Source organism: Homarus americanus, unplaced genomic scaffold, assembly GCF_018991925.1.
Source record: "Homarus americanus isolate GMGI-L3 unplaced genomic scaffold, GMGI_Hamer_2.0 scaffold45562, whole genome shotgun sequence".
Classification (NCBI taxonomy): Eukaryota; Metazoa; Arthropoda; class Malacostraca; order Decapoda; family Nephropidae; genus Homarus; species Homarus americanus.
The window spans coordinates 5,565,981-5,585,064 of record NW_024744839.1 but is presented as its reverse complement, the minus strand read 5'-3'; the positions used below and the strand labels follow the sequence as shown (position 1 = coordinate 5,585,064).

At 39.6% G+C, this 19,084-nt stretch overlaps 1 protein-coding gene across 9 annotated transcripts in view; it reads left to right on the top strand.

The window, feature by feature from the left end:
• LOC121878193 (regulator of G-protein signaling 9-like) overlaps positions 1–18,021 on the top strand; it is a 241,663-nt gene extending 223,642 nt beyond the window's left edge. For 8 of the 9 annotated variants that reach the window (XM_042384242.1, XM_042384239.1, XM_042384243.1 and 5 more), the window contains one exon: positions 15,009–18,021. In XM_042384242.1, the coding sequence (XP_042240176.1) occupies positions 15,009–15,069 (61 nt within the window). In that variant the 3' untranslated portion in view covers positions 15,070–18,021. Of the gene's footprint in view, positions 1–12,943; positions 13,002–15,008 lie in introns of all 9 variants that reach the window. The other variant, XM_042384240.1, reaches the window with a different exon arrangement.
• Positions 18,022–19,084: the final 1,063 nt, after the last annotated feature.

Sequence of the window (19,084 nt, the reverse complement as noted above, 5' to 3'; positions counted from 1 at the left end):
TATTTAGTTATTTAGGATTTTAATTCCCTTTAATGTGTTTCATAACAAAACATGAATATTTTGGAGTTATAATGTGTCCATGAACATTTTTCCCTTAACTGTATTTTTCCATATGATAATAAATTTACCAAATGCGATTTTGCCTCGCACAGCTGAAGAAGGTGTAGGCTATATTATTATAAATTTATAAGCAGCTCCAAAAAAGCCTCAGCCACGTCCTTGGGGCCCTTCCCACGAAAATAATGCCTTCTCACCATCCGATTACAATTAAATTCAGGATATTAGACAGTCTGTTGATTGCCCTAAATGTTGGTATTGTTGTGTATGCCAAAAATAATGTTTTAGGCCCATTTTTTCTTTTAAAGCAAATAGTCATTTTGACCCTTTACATGGGACTCATCGGGATATGCAACATGACAGGGTGAAAATAATGTCACAAGGCCCCCTCATACAGACCCCCCTTACTCTAAAGGTAACATTGTCTTCATTAGCACAGCAGTGAGAGAATGGAGCAAGGTACACTAACTCTCCTGATAGACCAACCTTCACACCTCCATTCATACATATTATAACTCCCTTGGATTCAGTGGTGTTGCTAATATCCATGTGTCACGGTTTGCTGCCGAGTAAGAGTACCTCTCGTTCATGGTGCAACAGCTGAGTGGATACATCACGCACCTTCTATCCTAAGAGTTTCTGGTTCACGTTTGGGGCATCCCTAGATAACCCAACTGTGAATGGGTATCAAGCTTGTACTGTTGGGAAGTGAAGACTATCAAGTGCAGTGCCAGCCACACTGTCTCCTTGTTTTCCAGTTTGCTGTAACCATACTGCACCTAATAGGCCATCCTCTGATACCCACTTACAGAGGTGCTTCAGTATTATATGTAGGTGACTATGTCAGCTTGTCTTTCAGTCAGTTATGATGATAATACAAGAATAACTAATTTCCCTTTATACAGTTTCTTGTCTTTTTTACCTCAGATTCTAGTATTAATGAGGTACCGTTCAGTACTATTGAGATGTCTAATCTATCAAATACTATTGTAAAATAGCTTAAGGGAAAAACAATACCGTAATATACTGGATCAAAACAGAGACACTGCAAGTTGTGTCAATTGCGCTTCCTCCGAGAGCCCTCCAATTTACATAAATTCAATATGGCCTCAATCCGTTACACTCTGTCAGACTTTTGCAGTACCTCTACTGCAAAACTAATTACAGATATATTTAAGATACACAGTTTGGGTGTTTTCAACCCTAGAAATCCAATGAATCACAAATAGGGCCAACAGTTTAGCTTAGTCAACATTTGTATCCAACAATCTGCCAGAAAGCGTTGGACTTTTTAGATTGTTCGTGTGGTGGTTTTGTGTTAGATGTTCACAATCGGGAAGAATCTTGAAAGACAAATACCTGCTGTATAATATTTTCTCACAAATGCATTAGGTAAAAATTGCAAGCTAGTGCATGCATGTTATAGATATTCACTAGCAGCACTTTAATGTTGCACCTCATTTCATGTTAGAGCAGTAACACACCATCCAGCCAAACTTACAGAGAGCCATGTGATGTGACACCTATACCTTCTCTAGCACAGGGGTTGTATCTCCCATCCACACCACACAAGTTCTCTGCAGATCTTGGCAATTAAAAACTTCTTTTCATTGACTGACATAGAAAATAAGGTCATCTTCTTCAAAGCACTTCCAGGTAGAACTAGGTAGAAAAGTCCCAAGCTCAGTGAAGACAATCGTGGCTGACATTGATGCCTGGTCTATGCGTGGATTTTTAGGTATACTGTAGTAGTTAGGCATCGGTGGTTCTTGATCTATGGAATGTTGAGTCGTCCTGGTTAGGGATGATTTATTTTTAGTATTCATATAAGCTGGGATGTGGTGAAGCATACCTATTAAGAAATATTGTGATCAGAAAGTTGAAGCTTGTGGGTACAGAGTTGTTCTGACAAATAGATGGTAAACTAACTCTCAAGTGAAATTTTTTTTCACCTGCTGGTTTTTACAACATTCACTAATACCAGAACTTCAAGCTTCACAATCACTGGCTTCCACATAGTAGGGTCATGAATGGTGCTGCTATGACCATTTTGTCCAGAGTAAGATTTGATGGTTGATATTGTTTCATCAATAGATTTAAAAGAAATTAGCTGTTGGGGACCTCGCAAAAGTATGAGTTAACACCACCATTTGTTGTGGTTGAATGTGGGTGCGCCAAGTCCGTAGACTTGCTAGTGACCAAAGGACCAAATTCAAAATGGCCAACACCAATTACAGTGAAATATGAAAAGTCCATAACTTTTGACCAAGTAATGTATATAAAGACACTACAGTACAAGAAACCATCCCTCCCTCTTGATCGTGGCAGGCACCTTGGAAACAAGAAGGGCCTTGCAATGTCAGGGTTACTAGTGACCTTGACACCACTCAAATGCTCCAGTAGTGACTCGAATTATTTTCAGGAAGCAAATCTGAAGAGGACTAAGATTTATAATTTGAATCTCCAACATGCAGCTGCTTTAAAATAAGTAATCACACTTTCACTTCATTAGTTTTCAAACAAATCACATATACTGTAGATCATTGATAGCTGAGGCCCGGTACTAATGATTACTGGGGGTAATTATGATTTACAGTGTCAATACAGTTTAATTTATTTAATTTTCTTACTGTAGCTTTAATATTTTAGCCATAGAGACTACTTTTTCTACCCTGCATTTAAGGTGGCCATCTTAAACTTGAGCATGACCTCTACCTTGTCAAATGTACCCAAAAGAAACAAGGAAAGCATTTCTACGTTTATATGAAAAAAAAAGAATAATTCCACTTTATTTATTGGACAATCATCTTCAAATATAACTTTGACCTTGATCTTGATTATTATGTAAAAATAAATAAAAGTAATCAATCGAAGTAGACACCAGGAATGTATTTCTATCTTTACTAGGTCAAAAGTTTGGGGAGTTTTCATATTTCACTGATTGGAATCAGCCATCTTGAATTTGGCCCTCTGGTGGAGTTAGCCCACACTTTTATAAGGTACATAGTAAGTAATTTTTTTTATAAATCAAACCTACTATGGCTCTACTTGCTGTCTCCTTACATATTTTTCACACCGTGGAACACAAGCAGTGCAAATCTGCCATCAGACTGTTCCTGGCACTCTTTAAGAAAATGTCTGAGTAATTGTATCTTCAGTTTTAAATTTTTTATCCAATTCCTAGGTTCCCAGTTAACTTTCATTCGTGATGTAGTTTAATTTTGCACTGCTGTTTTCAATATATTGTACTGTACAGGTTCTGTGAATATACAGTACAGTATACTGTATACTGTATACATATCTCAAATAATCTCGAATCATTGTTGGTGTTGGTACTGATACTTTCCTTCTGTATTATTTATATACAGTACAGTAGTTAAACAGGCAGTAAAAGTGGTTTTGTGCCTCTATTACTACTACTTCTCCTCCAGTAGCATAAGACTGTGACTTCTGTGGCCATCCTCTTCAGGTCAGAATTCAGGTTTTATGGTTGGGCAATACTGTATTGTGATACTGTACAATTTTATAAATATAGTGTGAACAAATATTTAGAGTTCTTGGTGGTGAGTGCCAATGGCACTCACCACCAAGAATAACATGTCCCAATCGGCACAGTTTTCTACAGGGCAGAAGTATTTTTTTACTAAATCCATTGGTAAGGTTTCAAGGAATTGCCTAAAGTCTTAATGAAGAATAATCCTATTGATATTTACTTTTACTTTAATAGGGTTCTGCTGTTTTCACTGAAACTACCAAATTTGTTTATAGAAAGCAAAGTTAAATTAAATATTTCTGAGATGTTAAATGAAATACACAACATAATTCAATCAGTTTTACTGCAATATTAGTATCATAATTGAAATAAATTGTTAAACTGTAATGCAATTTAGCTATCGAAAAGAACTGTAAAACATTTACCCGTAATTACAGTACTTTGGAAATCCATCAAAAATTGAAAATATTGCACCAAAATGACTGGTCGATTTTGAGTTGTTGGTCATAGTGGATTTATGCAAATTAAGGTTCTCTCAACACCCTGAGCAAATGGCAACCTTTCCGATATCACTTCCTTGTTGTCAACATCAAAGGTTATTACGGCCATAGCAATTGTTTCTTTATTCCTTCTTCTCTTGTTTTCCTTTTGCTTAGGGGCCTCTTTCCATTCATCTTCTTGGTGTTCTTGTACTATCTCTTCCAGGTGTTCTTCTTGCTGTTCTTGTTTTTGGTGCTTTGTGTTTTCTGTTTCTCGGTTTTTCTTCTCTTTGTTTCTTGGTCTCAGCTTGTAGCTCAGTTTCTTCTGGGTTCGCACCTTGGCTACCCTACACTCTTCAATCCACTTGGGACACTCCCAGTCAGAGGAGGAGTGAGGGCTGTCACAAGCTGGCACACTTCTTGGTGGTCACCGAACACGTGGTATGCTGGTGCCTGGTTGTTCCGCATGTGGCACAGACCTTCTGAGCCCAGCACTTCTTAGCTGGGTCTCCAGAGTGCTGACATCTGTAGCACCTGGGGCGTCTTGTGATATAAGGCTTTACTGGGACAGTGTCCCACCCCAGTAAAACCTCATTGGGAAGCTCGTTGAGAAAACCGATCATGGCAGAGGTGACTTCCCATCGGGTCTTGGGAGTTTCCTCTGAACGATGATGTTCCCGATCAGTTTTTCGATTTATTTGTTCTTCATAAATGTTCTAGTTCAGTGTGAGAGGTTACACCCCCCCCCCCCCGACACTGCATTGTCCCAGAATTCAATGCGCAACTTAACTGGGACACCATTGATGGTCTGGATGTTCTTCAACTGGGCCGGCTGTCCCCAGTCCGAAAAGGTGGCCACAAGGCCATCACTCGGCTGGCGGACAACCTTTGAAACCTCCTCTATCCCTTCAGAGGTAAAAAGCTTCTTGAGGACGAACAGGTTTAGCTTATCTGGGGATGTGAAGGATGGAGGGTACAGTATAACCATTCCACCTTCACTTTATTTCGGTTGGAGGATATCATGGTGTCCTCGAGAGCAGAGAGCAGAACGTCCTTCCTCATCGAGGTGTGGGTCTAAGCTGTGTATCACTTGTTTTATCTTAGATAAATTATTTTCCAAGTTTGATGCTGAAATTTTGTTTTTTTATGATTTTGTGTAAAATTAAACCTAAGCTTCATGCTTATTGGGAAAACATACTGGGTGCATAGTCGAACTTAGCATAACGTAATTTCTGCTGTGTTAGACTTGCATCATACTTTTACTTTTATCCTTTTCGCCATTGATTGGCTCGTTCGCCTCTAGGGCGGTTGGTCACGTCTCTATTATGCACTTTTGGCAAGTACTGGGCATGCACTGGCTCCTGAATGTATCTGAACATGCGCCAGTGTTGGTCAAGTCTGGTCTTGAAAGAGTTCACACTCGGTGCCATCACAACACTCTCTGGCAGATTGTTCCAAGAGTTCACAATTTTCACTTCGAAAAAGTTTGCCCTCACAATTTTCTGGACTTGGCTCCAGGTGCACTTGACTGGGTAGTGCCTTCTGATATGTTTATACACTTGAGTTATGTCACCCCTTGCCCATCTGGAGTATAAGCAAGGCAGTTGCAGGCGTTCTAATCTCTCTGGATAACTGAGGTGACGTAGTGCAGGTCTCTCGCCTATCTCGGGGACCAGATGGGGAAGTACCTCACTCTTGAAGATCGTTACAAGGGACAACTGTGTAGATATCTGAACGACCTTCTTATAAGACCTTATAGTTTAGTTGCTTGATTCACCTTCTCGCAATGGCCTGCAAACTTCAGTTCATTGTCAACACATGAGGCATTGATTAATGCAAGGGCGAACGTGCCAAAACTAAGTTTTGAGAAAATGAGGTTTAAAGTTTGCATATATTCAAAACGTCATAGAAACTCCAAAAATTATTCAATTCTATTCAATGAGGTCTCATTTTAAAGGCAACGTAATGCAGAATAAGATCCTTGTAATAAAGGAAGTGTGAGGTATGATTTTGGTGTACGTTGTCATCAAATAATGAAATGGTGTGAAATTAGCATTCATGAAAATAATGAAATAATAAAGTTCTGTACACAAAACAATAATAAGGTAAAAAAAAACAATAAATTATGGTAACACTCAATCTACATGATTATGCTATGCTAAAGAACTTGGTTGCGGGGGGAGGGGGTAGGGTACGTGGCTAGTGATGTATTTGACCATCATCAGATACATCTTCCTCCTCCAGGACGCCAAAAATGGAACTTAGTGGGCTTCTCGTTGGTCGGCACGCTCCTTCCCAATATGCTGATTAGCTTAGAGAGTAAGGAAGGCTGTGATTGGTCACCAGGCCACTGGCGAGTTCGACTTTGCTTTACTCGCCAGGAGTTTTACACCATATGATTCAATGGGATTTTGCCAGTAAACCATAGGCTAGCTCTTCATACCATCTTGTCATAGTAGAACAAAACTTTTTGAAATGAATGGTACAAAAATCGCATTTTCGCTCGGGTAGCGAGTTCGCCCTTGCCTTAATCAATATCTCATATACACACAAGTCCTTTTCACATCCAGTCTCTATTAATGCAGTATCTTTGTCCCGGTGGGGCATGTGAAATGCCTCCTTACTGTTGGTATGACCTAGGTGCATCCTCCTACACTTCGTGACATTGAATCTTAGCAGCCATTTCTTCAGTCTGTTTCGTTTTTAATTCCCCCAAATAACTTGGCATCGTCCGCAAGCCTTAGTATGGAGAAGTGTATAGCTTCAGGCATGTCATTACTTTTATGAAACAAACAAACAACAACAGGCTCGGTACACTGTCCTGTGGTACCCCGCTTGTGACAGGTACAGATGATGATTTTATGCCATTAATCACCACAAACTTTGCGATCATGAAGAAAGTCTCCAATCCATGCTAGGACACTTCCCCGAATCCCGTACCCTTCCAGTTCAATCCTCAGCCTTTCATGGGATGTGCTGTCAAAAGCCTTGGCAAAATTTAGGTATATATTGTTGATATTATTGTCCTGCTCCAGAATTTGAGTCGAAACATCCAGTACCTTGAGTAATTGTGTTAAGCAGGTGTGTCCCAGCATAAAACCGTGTTGGCAGTCTTTTACAGGGTTGTTTCGTAGTAGATGTTCCATCATGGCATCTCATATAATGCTCTCTAATAATGACCACTCTTTGATGCCTGTCTTTGACCCATTGTTTGAACCCTCCCCAATACTGGATCTTAAAGGCTAGCCATGAGTGTGAAATTTTGTTGAATATTCTAGAAAAATTATTGTACAGTACTATACAGTAAATCTTCGTCCATATACTGTAATCAGTTCCCATTTCGAGGAATTTAAACAAATTATTTCTACAAAAATATATCTCCATTTTCTGATGCATTGATGAGACTGCATTCTGTCAAGTGTTGGATGATGGCTTCCTTCAAAATTTTCTTAAAGAATTTACAGATGGGTGATGTTTGGCTGATCATGCTCTAATTTTTTGCCACACTCTTTCTATCCTTCTTGAATATCGAAGTTAAATTGGCTAATTTACTGTCCCTGGACACTTTTCCTTGATTCTGGAATTTTCTGCATTGTAGGCTTAATTGAGTGTATATCATGCTCTTTACCTCTCTTTTTCACCTTGATCTGTACTCAACCCTTTCCTGGAGTTTTTTTTTTTTTCACCACTGATCGGCTCGTTAGCCGCTTGGACGATCGGTCACGTCTCTGTTACGCACTGTTGGCAAGTACTGGGCATGCACCGGCTCCTGAATGTACCTGAACCTGCTTCAGTGCTGGTCAAGTTTGGTCTTGAAAGAACTCACACTCGGTTCCGTCACAACACTTTCTGGTAGATTGTTCCATGTGCTTCTCTGGGTGATTTCGAATTGAGTTTGAAATTATTGCTTCCAGTAATTTGCCTACAATTGATGTTAAGCTGATTGGATAGAGGATAGTGATCTATCTCCCTTCTTGAAAATTGGTATTACATTCGCTATCCTCCATGATTCTGGTACTCCACCCGTTTTTAAGGACAGGTTAAACAAATTTGCTAAAGGCATACTAAGCTCTTCCTTACATTCCTTTAATACTCTGGCAAATATATCATTGGGACTTGGCGACTTATTAGGCTTTAGCTTGTCTATTTGCTTACTAACGTCGGTACTAGTCACTCCTATCTCGCTTAATATATTTTCTTCACTATCTCTGTATAGAGTCGGTGCCTCGGGTATCATGTTTAAATTTTCGGTGGTGAAAACTGTTGAAAAATATTTATTCAGATTATTGCTCATTTCTCCGTCGTTATCAGTTGGCTAACCGGTATCTGACGGTATTGGTCCAATCATTTCTCGTGTTTTAGTTTAATACATTTGAAAGAATCCCTTGGGTTTGACTTCGCCTCCCTTGCTACCTTCAGTTCATTATTCCTCTAACCCTACTAGCCAATCAATACCTTATAATAATCTCGGAGGTAAACTTCACCACTATTTATTCTACTACCTATAGTCTTCCCTTGTCCAATAATATTCTTTAAATAATTATTTATCCATTTAGGGTCATTGTTGTCTGATCTGAATTTTCTGTATGGTATGTTCTGCCTTTGTGCATTAAGTAACTCGTTATTTAAATTGTTGTGGAACTCGTCAACCTCAGATCTCCTGATCAGGTCATCTTCAACCGTCATATTTTGTGAGGATATCGTTGTCATGTCTCCAGGTAAAGTGAAGTCATGTAATCCAATCCCCAAATGTGATACCCTTTCTCTCGGCTGCCTTTTCAACCTATCAAAGTTTGCCCTTCTGAAATCTGGACTTAAATGGAATTTTCCTTGCGACTGCCATTAAATTTTAATTGAAATCTTATTTCTTTGTGATCGCTGTTGGCAAGTTCGTTCCCTACCTCGACATTACTAATGAGGTTTTCTCTGTTTGACAGGACTAAATCTAGTATATTATTACCCCGGGTGGGTTCGGTTATATGTTGACTTAGGAAACAGTCCTGAACTGTTTCAAGAAAATCATCTGAGTTACCTGTAAGGTCGATCCAATCCATTTGGCTAAAGTTAAAGTCGCCTACTATACAGATTTTGCTATACATGGACGCCCTGCGCATTTCATCCCAAATAAGTCGCTCATTAACTCTATCAAGATTAGGAGGTCTATATATTACTCCTGCGATTAATTTTTCCCTACCATCGATTAATTCTATCCAAATTGTTTCTGTATTCAGTTCAGTTTTTATTTCCTTGTTTATTTCACACTTCAGATTATCCCTTACATATATTGCTACTCTGCCTCCTTTGCTAATCTGCCTAGCGGTATGGAATAATTTGTAACCTGCAATTTGGTATTCGGAAAGTAACTTTCGTGAGTCCAAATTTATCCATGTTTCGGTGAATGCTATTATATATTGATTTTTTCGGTACACACCAACGCCCAAATTTCATCCATTTTGTTTCACATACTCCTACTGTTTGCGTAGTAGACATTTAAGTTAGTCGTGTTCTGAGTCCTCTCTTTGACACGTTTAGGTTTTAACTCCCTGCCTAGTTTAGTTTTGTCCTCATTCCTAGCACTGTTTCCCTGTAACCTTTCACTTTGTTTACCCGTCTCCCACTGCAGTCTCCTCCACCTCCGTGCCCATATGTTCCCCTATCAGTTTGAAGACTTCGACATCTTTTGAACTACCCTCTCGAGAGAGCCAGCCAGGGTTGCCACCCCATCCCTAGCATAAAAGTCCCTTCTGCCGTAAAAGTTGTCCCAGTTGTCAATGAATGAGACTGATATTTACCTGCAATATCTGTCAAGACGGCCGTTGACACCAACTGCCCTTGACAACCATTCATTGCCAACTCTCCTTCTAGGCAGGACACCACATATGATAGGGATCCCTCCCTTCAACGTTCAATAGCTGGCTTGAACTTATCAAGGAACTCCTTACTCCTACACCGGCCAATATCATTGTCTCCTGCACTGAGGCAAATAATGGGTTTGTTCCCATTACCAGACAAGATATTGTCCATCCTGTCAACTAAAAGCTCTATCCAGGTGCCGTACCTGGGAATCGCCAACAATTAAGGCTTTCGTACCTTCCTTGTCAACCCTGTCCCTGATTATGGCAACGTCCAATTCGTCTATCAAAGGACTAAAAGAGTTTTTACACTTAGCTGTTGTCGTTTCCTTGGTGTCTTTTCTCACTACCATTTTGGTCGTCCCTCTCCTCACAACCTTCCATTCGCTTGAGTTTTCGTCAGACACGGACTTTTTCTTGTCTCGTGTCTTCTTCCTTCATCCTCGCTATCACTCCTTTAATTTCAAGTTTTCTTCTTTGACCTTCACTGACTCGGCCAGTAGCTCAGCCCTGTTCACAAGTAGCACTAGCCATTACCGACAATTTATCCCCGGGAGCTAAGTCTGTCGTGACCTTTCCCCTAGCGAGATCAGAACACATCACCTTCAGTCACTTGCACCACCATTATCCCTCCACCACCACCATGACCTATACCACCAACTCCCCCTCCATCACCTTCACCTCCACCTTCACCACCATCACCTCCACCTTCACCACCATCACCTTCACCACCATCACCTCCACCACCATCACCTCCATCTTCACCACCATCACCTCCACCACCATCACCTCCACTTTCACCACCATCACCTCCACCTTCATCACCATCTCGATCACCTTCATCACCATCACATTCACCACCATCTCTTGTATCACCACCATTACCACCTTCGCCACCTCTCCACCAACATTAGTCCCTCCATCACCACCCCTCCACCAACATCGCCCCCTCCACCATCTTTATCCCCTCTTCCACCAACATTAATTCCTCTTTCATCAACATTAGTCCCTCCTTCCCCAACATTAGACCCTTCTCCACCAACATCACCTACTTTACCCCATCACCACCTTCATCCCCATCTCCACCACATTGCTTTGAGGTGAACTGCCATGGATGTTTTGTTAGAGAACGGGTTTTAGGTCTCTCAATTTTTTTCTTTCCTTTTCATTTTTATTCATTCAAAGTTATATTCATTGTTTTGTGAACTACTTGTGCTTGCCTGTTACTGCCGTGTTCAGTGAAGAAAGATAAAATAAGTCCCCCAAAACATGTGACCGATTATGAAGACTGATCAAGCTGTTATTTCTACTGATGCTGTTTTGTTTTATTATAATTATGCAGTATAAATTGTGTACGTTAATGGCCATAAAACTAATCTGGGTTTTACTATACTGTATTTGCCATAAAGTATTATAAGCAAAATTATTGCTCACTTGGGTTTCTTCACATAAATTCTTCCTCATCTGGAGACTAAAAACGTAGTATGAAACAAATATCACACACACACACAGACTATTATTATTATTATTATTATTATTATTATTATTATTATTATTATTATTATTATTATTATTATTATTATTATTATTATGTATGACCATTTCAAACGAGTTGCACCATCTTTTTTTTCTTTCTGTCTACTGATACAGTACAAGCAGGAGCTGAAAGAGACCCCCAAAGTGGTGTGAATATCGTGCCTGGGTATAGGACAATTTATCCTTGTTGCATATTCATGTGTGAGCCATGCATACATGTGCTTGTGTAAGAAAAACTGTAGAGGCTGGGGTGTGTGTAACAGAGTAAGTAAGTTAATGTAAGTGTGGCGAGAGGAAGACGATAGTGAATGAGTTTGTGTGATTTACTATCTATGGATTCCAACTCACCCACCACAGTTTGTGATTGGTGAACTACATGTATGTTTCTACCTGTTTGTCATCATTGATCTTGACTGTTCTTGTGTATCTAGGTAGGTAAATGATTTTGGATGCTGCATATAGTTTTACAAGATAAACAATATATATTTTTTTTAAATAAAGGAAGCTGTTGATCACTAGTTACTTACTTACCAGCCCAAGTGACAAGTGGTGGCCTAATAATCAACCACTGCAGTACAGTACTGCCAATAAGTGTTAATTTTTCGCTCGATTATAATATTTATATTGTTTCTGAAGTAATGACTAGGAAAGAGATATTGCTTCAATTGTTTGCTTTATATACTCATAAGCCATCCCCTATTGGGAATTACCATACATCATATTATGGACAGCTGGAAAATCTAGTGGTTTAGATAACCTTAACTACCACTACTGGCCTTCTTGTTTAACTAGACAATTAAAAGGAAGGCAGTGTAAAGGCTTAATTAATAGTTGTCTTGCCCTGAGAGTGCCAAATACTCGGCACACTACCTACCCTAAGAGTGTCATACCCCACAATTCTCCCCAAACTCCGGGAGGTATACACCTTCAACACCCTGCCTGTCCTGAGAGTGTTTATCACTGTTAACCTGACTTTGAGAGTGATAAAATATCCGTAGTCTTATTTTCATCAAGAGTGCTGGGAATTTTGCTGGCATAAGAATTCTGGTTACTAGTGTGCTGTTATCCCCGAGAGAGTCAAGACCCTTATGCCTCGTCCTGAGAGCATCAGGCTACCTCTTGCTTCCTGCCCTGAGAGTGCCTGATCATTTTGTTTCCTTCCTATTTTACATGCGTCACACTCCCTCCTAATTTTTTTTCTCAATTAGCCACATGTCAGTCATCATCCTATTTTGAGTAATTCCAGAATCTCTGGTTCCTTCACACCCAGGGTGCACCAACTCCCCTTCTGCCTTTCCTATCCTGACAGTTTCATATTCTCTTCTTTAATCCTGCCCTGAGAGTGCTGGAACTTTTACTTCCACCGTGCTTTAAGAGTGCCAGACACCCTGCAACCTCCTTAACCTAAGTGTGCCAGGTCCCAGCTTTTCTTAGCCTTGAGAGTGCCAGACTACCAGCCTTCTCCTTGTGAACCTTCGCCCCTCGGCACTATGTGTGTAACACCCTCTGATTCTTGTCTGTTTCAGTTCACTAACTCCCACTTGGCTCTGAAAGGCTCGCCTGGTGTACCTTATCTCACTCGAGGTAGGGGCCTCACCGTCACACTCGTCTTACCTTTGTTTCCTTCACGTGCTGCCACGCCCAACCACCTTCCACACCAACACGGATTTCACTTAATCATCCAAATTTATCAGTTGGTGCTGGAATGATAATATATGTATTCAGAAACTGTGCAAACACTCACGCATCCATATAACATACTGTACTTTACCGACACCAGAGAGGTTGGAATCTGGGTTCCCAAATGAGAGGCAGAAGTATTGCCACTGAGCCATAAGTGATCTGAGACAAGTGATGGGAAAAGCCAGTTGTTCTTTAACTTCTGCCCTAGCTAACCTTGTATTCCTGCCTCTCTCAATGGGACTCCGTTCAAGCCTAATTGGTAATATATATATATATATATATATATAGATATATATATATATATATATATATATATATATATATATATATATATATATATATATATATATATATATATATATATATATATATATATATATATATATATATATATATATATTTTTGTGTATGTGTGTTTGTATAAATAAAATCTCTTCAATTCAATAGATGTGCACTATCTTAGAAAAGGTCATTACAAACACAAACAGTTGGTGACCTTACAAAAGGTTTTTTGTTGAAAGTAAATAATATTTTAATATTTACTCTGAAAAGATTTACTATATTCAAGGACTTCAACAACCTACTCTGTGGGTTTTACAACAACAAATTAAAGTGCTGAAAACGATTTTCTTATAACAAACATTAATAAGTTTTGATGAATTAAAGAGATTATATACATACAAGTATAGTTTTTTCTTTTAACAATTGCCCAACAAATTCTCTCATTTTCTCAAATACTAATAAACCATCAAGAAATCCGTAGTGGTGTGAGGTCTCTCTGTTGGCTTTTTCATGGAAGAGTTGGGTTTGTGTGGGCGGGGTGGCCTGCCTCCCCGCCCACCACCTTGCTCCCACCACCAACACTGTGGGAAGGATCCGGGAGGAGATTAGACAATGTACCTTATGTAAAATCATGATCATAAGTGGTTCATTTTTTTATTATACTATACCTATAGGAAATGCTTTTTTGTGGACTTTCTTGGGTTGTCATATATTTGATCCATATAATATCAATAGTTCAATACTTAAATCAAGCCCTTGCAAATGATAATGTCATTACTTGGCAGCCCACAGCCCTCTCCTGCCCATGGGGTGGAGAGGTGCTGGGCTAGCCTGGACATGCAACCTCCTCTTCTTCCCAAGGGGTTCATGTGAGTGTTCCATCAGTGTGCTACTCCAGTGTTGTGTGGCAGATTAAGTTTGGTGTTTAAGCTGCTATCAGACAGTCTTCTTCAGCATGAGGCACACATAGTTATATATTTTATAAGATTTTTGTATTTGTTTTTTTAATTAACAACAAAATTTCTGAAAAAAAATCACAATCTATGTTTATGATTTTTTTTTTATTCTGTTGATTTTTATCTTATAGCTTGATAAGACTTCCTATGATCATCTAGTAGTGTTATAAATCAGTCAGTTATATCATGTGCCACTTGCTCTAATATGTCAAGTCCTAAATCTTAAATAGCACTGAATCTGACCAAAAATGTTTTCTTCAGTCCAGCAGTAATTACTGTATTACAACCCTCATTCACTGTAGAATTTACAGTGACTCATACCACTAGTAACTGGGACATGACACAGTGCTACCAAGAGTTACGACTGTTAAAGTGCGATACTTCCAGTAGTGTTGATCGCCAGTAGCCGAGGCTCACTGTAGAGTTGTCCTCTTTGGCTTTAGGACTGCTTTTATTGTCGTAACTTTAGTTCTCCTTTTATGAAGTATTCTTGATGTTGTGTTTGCCTTGGCTGAGTCACGGTAATTCAAGTTGCTACTTAATAAAATCATATTGTGTATATTGGATGTACACAAGTATCTAATGATATTAAAGATCACATAGCAAAACAGCTTACTGTTAATTTTTACTGATTTTGCATAATGCTGATTAATGCATTTTATTATTCCAGGGAAAGCTGCAAAGTGGATACACCTTTTGTGAAGACCTACGCAACACTGGGTTACTTGTAGCAGCGGTAACAAGGCCTAGCTGCTTAGGGTGTGTGGTTGGCACATTAAGGATGTGCTGAGCTGGGTTCGGGCACGGGGAGGGAAGCACTATTATAATGAGACTAACAAGGAGCCAAGGGGTATCTGGGTACAATGCCCTTCCGAATGAGGTGGAAGAGGGTATGGGTCGACAGGTCTGGACCCAGTGAATGATCATGGGTGGGCATAAGAGACAGCCGGGCATAGAGGGTGAGCGTCTGGTTCATCACACGTCCCCCTGAGGCTGAGTGCCCACAGCTGAGCCCTTGCAAGACACCGCCAGGGGGGCGTGTGTCAGTTACAGATGACAGTAAGTGTGTTATGAAAGTTTAAGCTTCGAGGGTATTGTAGCCCTGTCAGATGCTTGCACCAGGGAGGAGCAGTGCAATGTAACCAAGTTCCTCGCGTGGGGACTGCTAAACGAGGCGGCTCCGACATACTTTTGTCCAAAAGGCATTTGTCATTATCAACTGTGAAAGATACAGTATTTCCAAACCAAAATTAGTTCATAGTGTCAGTATTGTGACAGTGGCATTTATGGGAAGAAGAGCACGGAGCCGGCTCGACAATATGAGAGGATGGGTCAGACCCCCGCGAACATAGCCATCTGAACTGGTCAGCTTCGCACTGTCCGCTCTGGCACTGATCAAGGACACCAGATTGTGAAGGATTGGCTTGTCGATGTGTTTGGATGGGATTTTACTGTTGATGGTTTAGTAGGAAAACCGAAAGTAGAGGAATGTGAAACTGGATTAACCTGGGTGAGTGGGGGATGGGCGTGATATTCCCATAGCACCTGGGACCCTTGGAGTCAGGAGGGTGTGAGTATAGCGCTGGGCCGCTGCCACCGGTCCCAGCACAGCACACCCATCACGTGACCGACATACACTCATCGCCTTGGTGCAAATTAATTTATAAGTGTTACATGAATATATTTGGAACTAAGATGCCAAGACTTGGTGTGTCAAGAATGGTGTTCCCTGAAATGAATAATGAACAAAGTTGAAACTGGTGCAGGCTGTGCCTGGTATATACTGACTCACATAATTGTGTATCAAAGACAAATCCGTGGTCAACCAATCAATATGACTTTTTAGAAAATTAAACTTGGATTAGTATAGCATTCTTCAGTATTAGATCGAAGTGGCACAAAAGTAAATCTAGACAAAAAATCAACAATTTAATGTAATTTAGATCACCTTTGTAGACAGGTAAAACAACTCTAGAGAAGCATAGACTGTTCTTGTTCATTCCAGTTATTTTCAAACTAGGGATGTAACTGAGTCGTAGGCGGGTGATCGCTAGGTGTGAGAGTGTATATAATTGTTTCATGTTGTCTTGAGTGGTATAATCGTTTGTGCACAGCGCTTCTTCACGTACGGGCGGGGTACGTTTGGGCAGGTAGGCCTACCTTCAACTGAGCCAAGCAGACAAGCTCCCATTTCATGTTGCTAAAATCATGTGAATTCTAAATTTATGATGTTAATAAGTATGTTTGCTTATACATGAAGGATGTATTATTTCAAACATATTAAAACAAGTTAAAATATTGAAATTTATTTCAGCTGAAGGAAAAGCCGCCGTAGTAGGTTACCAGAGGTACAACAATGCCAGTGAACACCCCAAATAAATGCCAGTACCTTCAATATTTTCCTAATACAGTATACTCATTGTTTATCAGATTTTATATATTTAGTTTTTACCAATTATTAAGGTAATAAAAAATGCATTAGTAGTTGCAGGAGAGGTGTAAGCATAGTGTGGTGAGCACAAGTGGACATGCGGGCCAGGTCCTGTTAAGCCTAGCCTCTGCTCGCGCCTCGGCCATGCTATTCTCACTTTATTGCTGATAAAATAAAGTTACCATAATAACAAAATCTAGTTGCATTTATCTCAGCAATACTCATCCAGCTGATTATCCATGTAAGGTTACATTATGCTGCAGCACTTGTCATCCAAGATCATTTATTCAGTGTCATCAGCGTGTTTTATAAGTAACGTTTATACCAGCTCACATTACTTTAACCGTAATACTTATGGGCACTGGGAATCGAGAGGAATGTTATTCTTGGTATACTATTTTCACACAGCATTGCGTAGATGATTCATACATTATTTAAGATCATTTGATCTTCACCCGTCTGTGCGTGGCCTAGAAGCCATTCTCGGTGGACCAAGACATGCATCATATACAGTTGTACATGTTTAGGAAGGCTGGCTATGTCAGGCAGGCATCAGTATTTCCATATAATTTTGATCCTCTGTTTTTGTAGGCGTAACAATCTGTCTTCTTTGCTGTCATATATGTTCATTGCTCTGGTATTTTTATCTTGTGCATTAGTACGATCAACTTGAGGAGTTTACTAGTTCTCAATTAACATTATCACTGCTTTACCAGCAGAGTAAGGGGGTCATGCCTACTGGGATTGTCAAGCTTCCGATGCGCTTTTATTTTGCTATTGCTGCCACCACACGTGAGACTATTACCAATAACTATGTTTCAGCAGTCACTTCTAACATTGTTTTATTTTGTTGGCATTATTGAGTTTGTAGAGCAACCTGGGCATAATTTAAGAGTGGCAGTTATATATTATTATTGTTATTACTAACTCATGGCAAGACAAATTATGAGTTCTTGTGATATATATATATATATATATATATATATATATATATATATATATATATATATATATATATATATATATATATATATATATATATATATATATATATATTGCAAATAGATAGATATATTGTTAATATATCTGTCAATGTACTAAAATAACTTTACCTTATTTTTAGCAAAGTTGAGTAAGTTGTGTGCGTGATGTGAGGACATTAGCTCCACGTCGACTAGGTTACGCAGTGCTTGCTTCCTTTGCTTTCTATTGTGCATCAAGTTTCACCTATGAATAAAATAAGTTACTCATACATGTTTTTTCTTATTGAGTAATCCTGCCCTTATCAAACATGTCATGGTATTGGAAACATACATGAAGGTTGTCTGATTGCTACAGGCTAATTTTTTTTGCTCTACGGGGGATAGCCCACCCAGGCACAGATCGTTGACCCACAATGGGGCCTGGGGTGCAAAAGAAGAGTAGTAAAGAGAAATTAAAATTAGAAAAGAAAAAGACTTTATTATTCACCGCGAAGATGCTGGAAAATCAGCTTTTTGAAGTGAGACATTGTATGAGTATGGAAACACAGAAGAAGGCAGATCATTCCGCAGTTTGGATGTGTGAAGAAAGAAGGATGTACTATAACGGGTTATTCTAGTGTGACCGACATCTACACAGCAATGGTGGGCACCCGGGCAAGACGAGTGTTAGGAGTCCACTGCCTTGCCAGCGATACTCAGGATGCCAAATCCACTGAACAATGCCTGTTAAAGTACCTGTAAAAGAGAGAGAGTGAAACAACATTGCAGTGAAGAGAAAAGGAAGAGAGATTATCGACTACAGGAGGAGAGTTAATAAGACGAAATGCCCTTTATTCCACTCTTATCTAACAGTTGGACAGAAGAAGAACCACCCCAGATATGAAAGCAGTACTTCAAGTTAGGATGAATTTAATAACCTATAAACTTGAAGCAACTGCACAGGAGTGAAGTAACTATGACATCTGTACAGCATTCCCAGAATTTGGGAGGCAGCTCTCGCAATGTTGTGGATGTTTGGCTTCCATGACATATTAGAGGAAATGGTGAGGCCTAGCGTATCTATTTTAGAACTTGGCAGAATGATTGCATCCTGAAATGTGATTGGTGGGAGATCATCTAATTTGGAAAGTGTAATTGGTATTACTATTGAATTTAACCAAGTTTCTAACTCCCATTCGGAGATACTGCACAGATTCGCATTGATAGATGAAACGATATCAGATCTAGAAACATCTAGTTTGAGAGTTTGGGGAAGGGAGAAGAGTGAAGAGTATAGTCATCAGCATAAGAATGGATAGAATTAGTAGTAACGGACTTCAAGATCGAGTACGT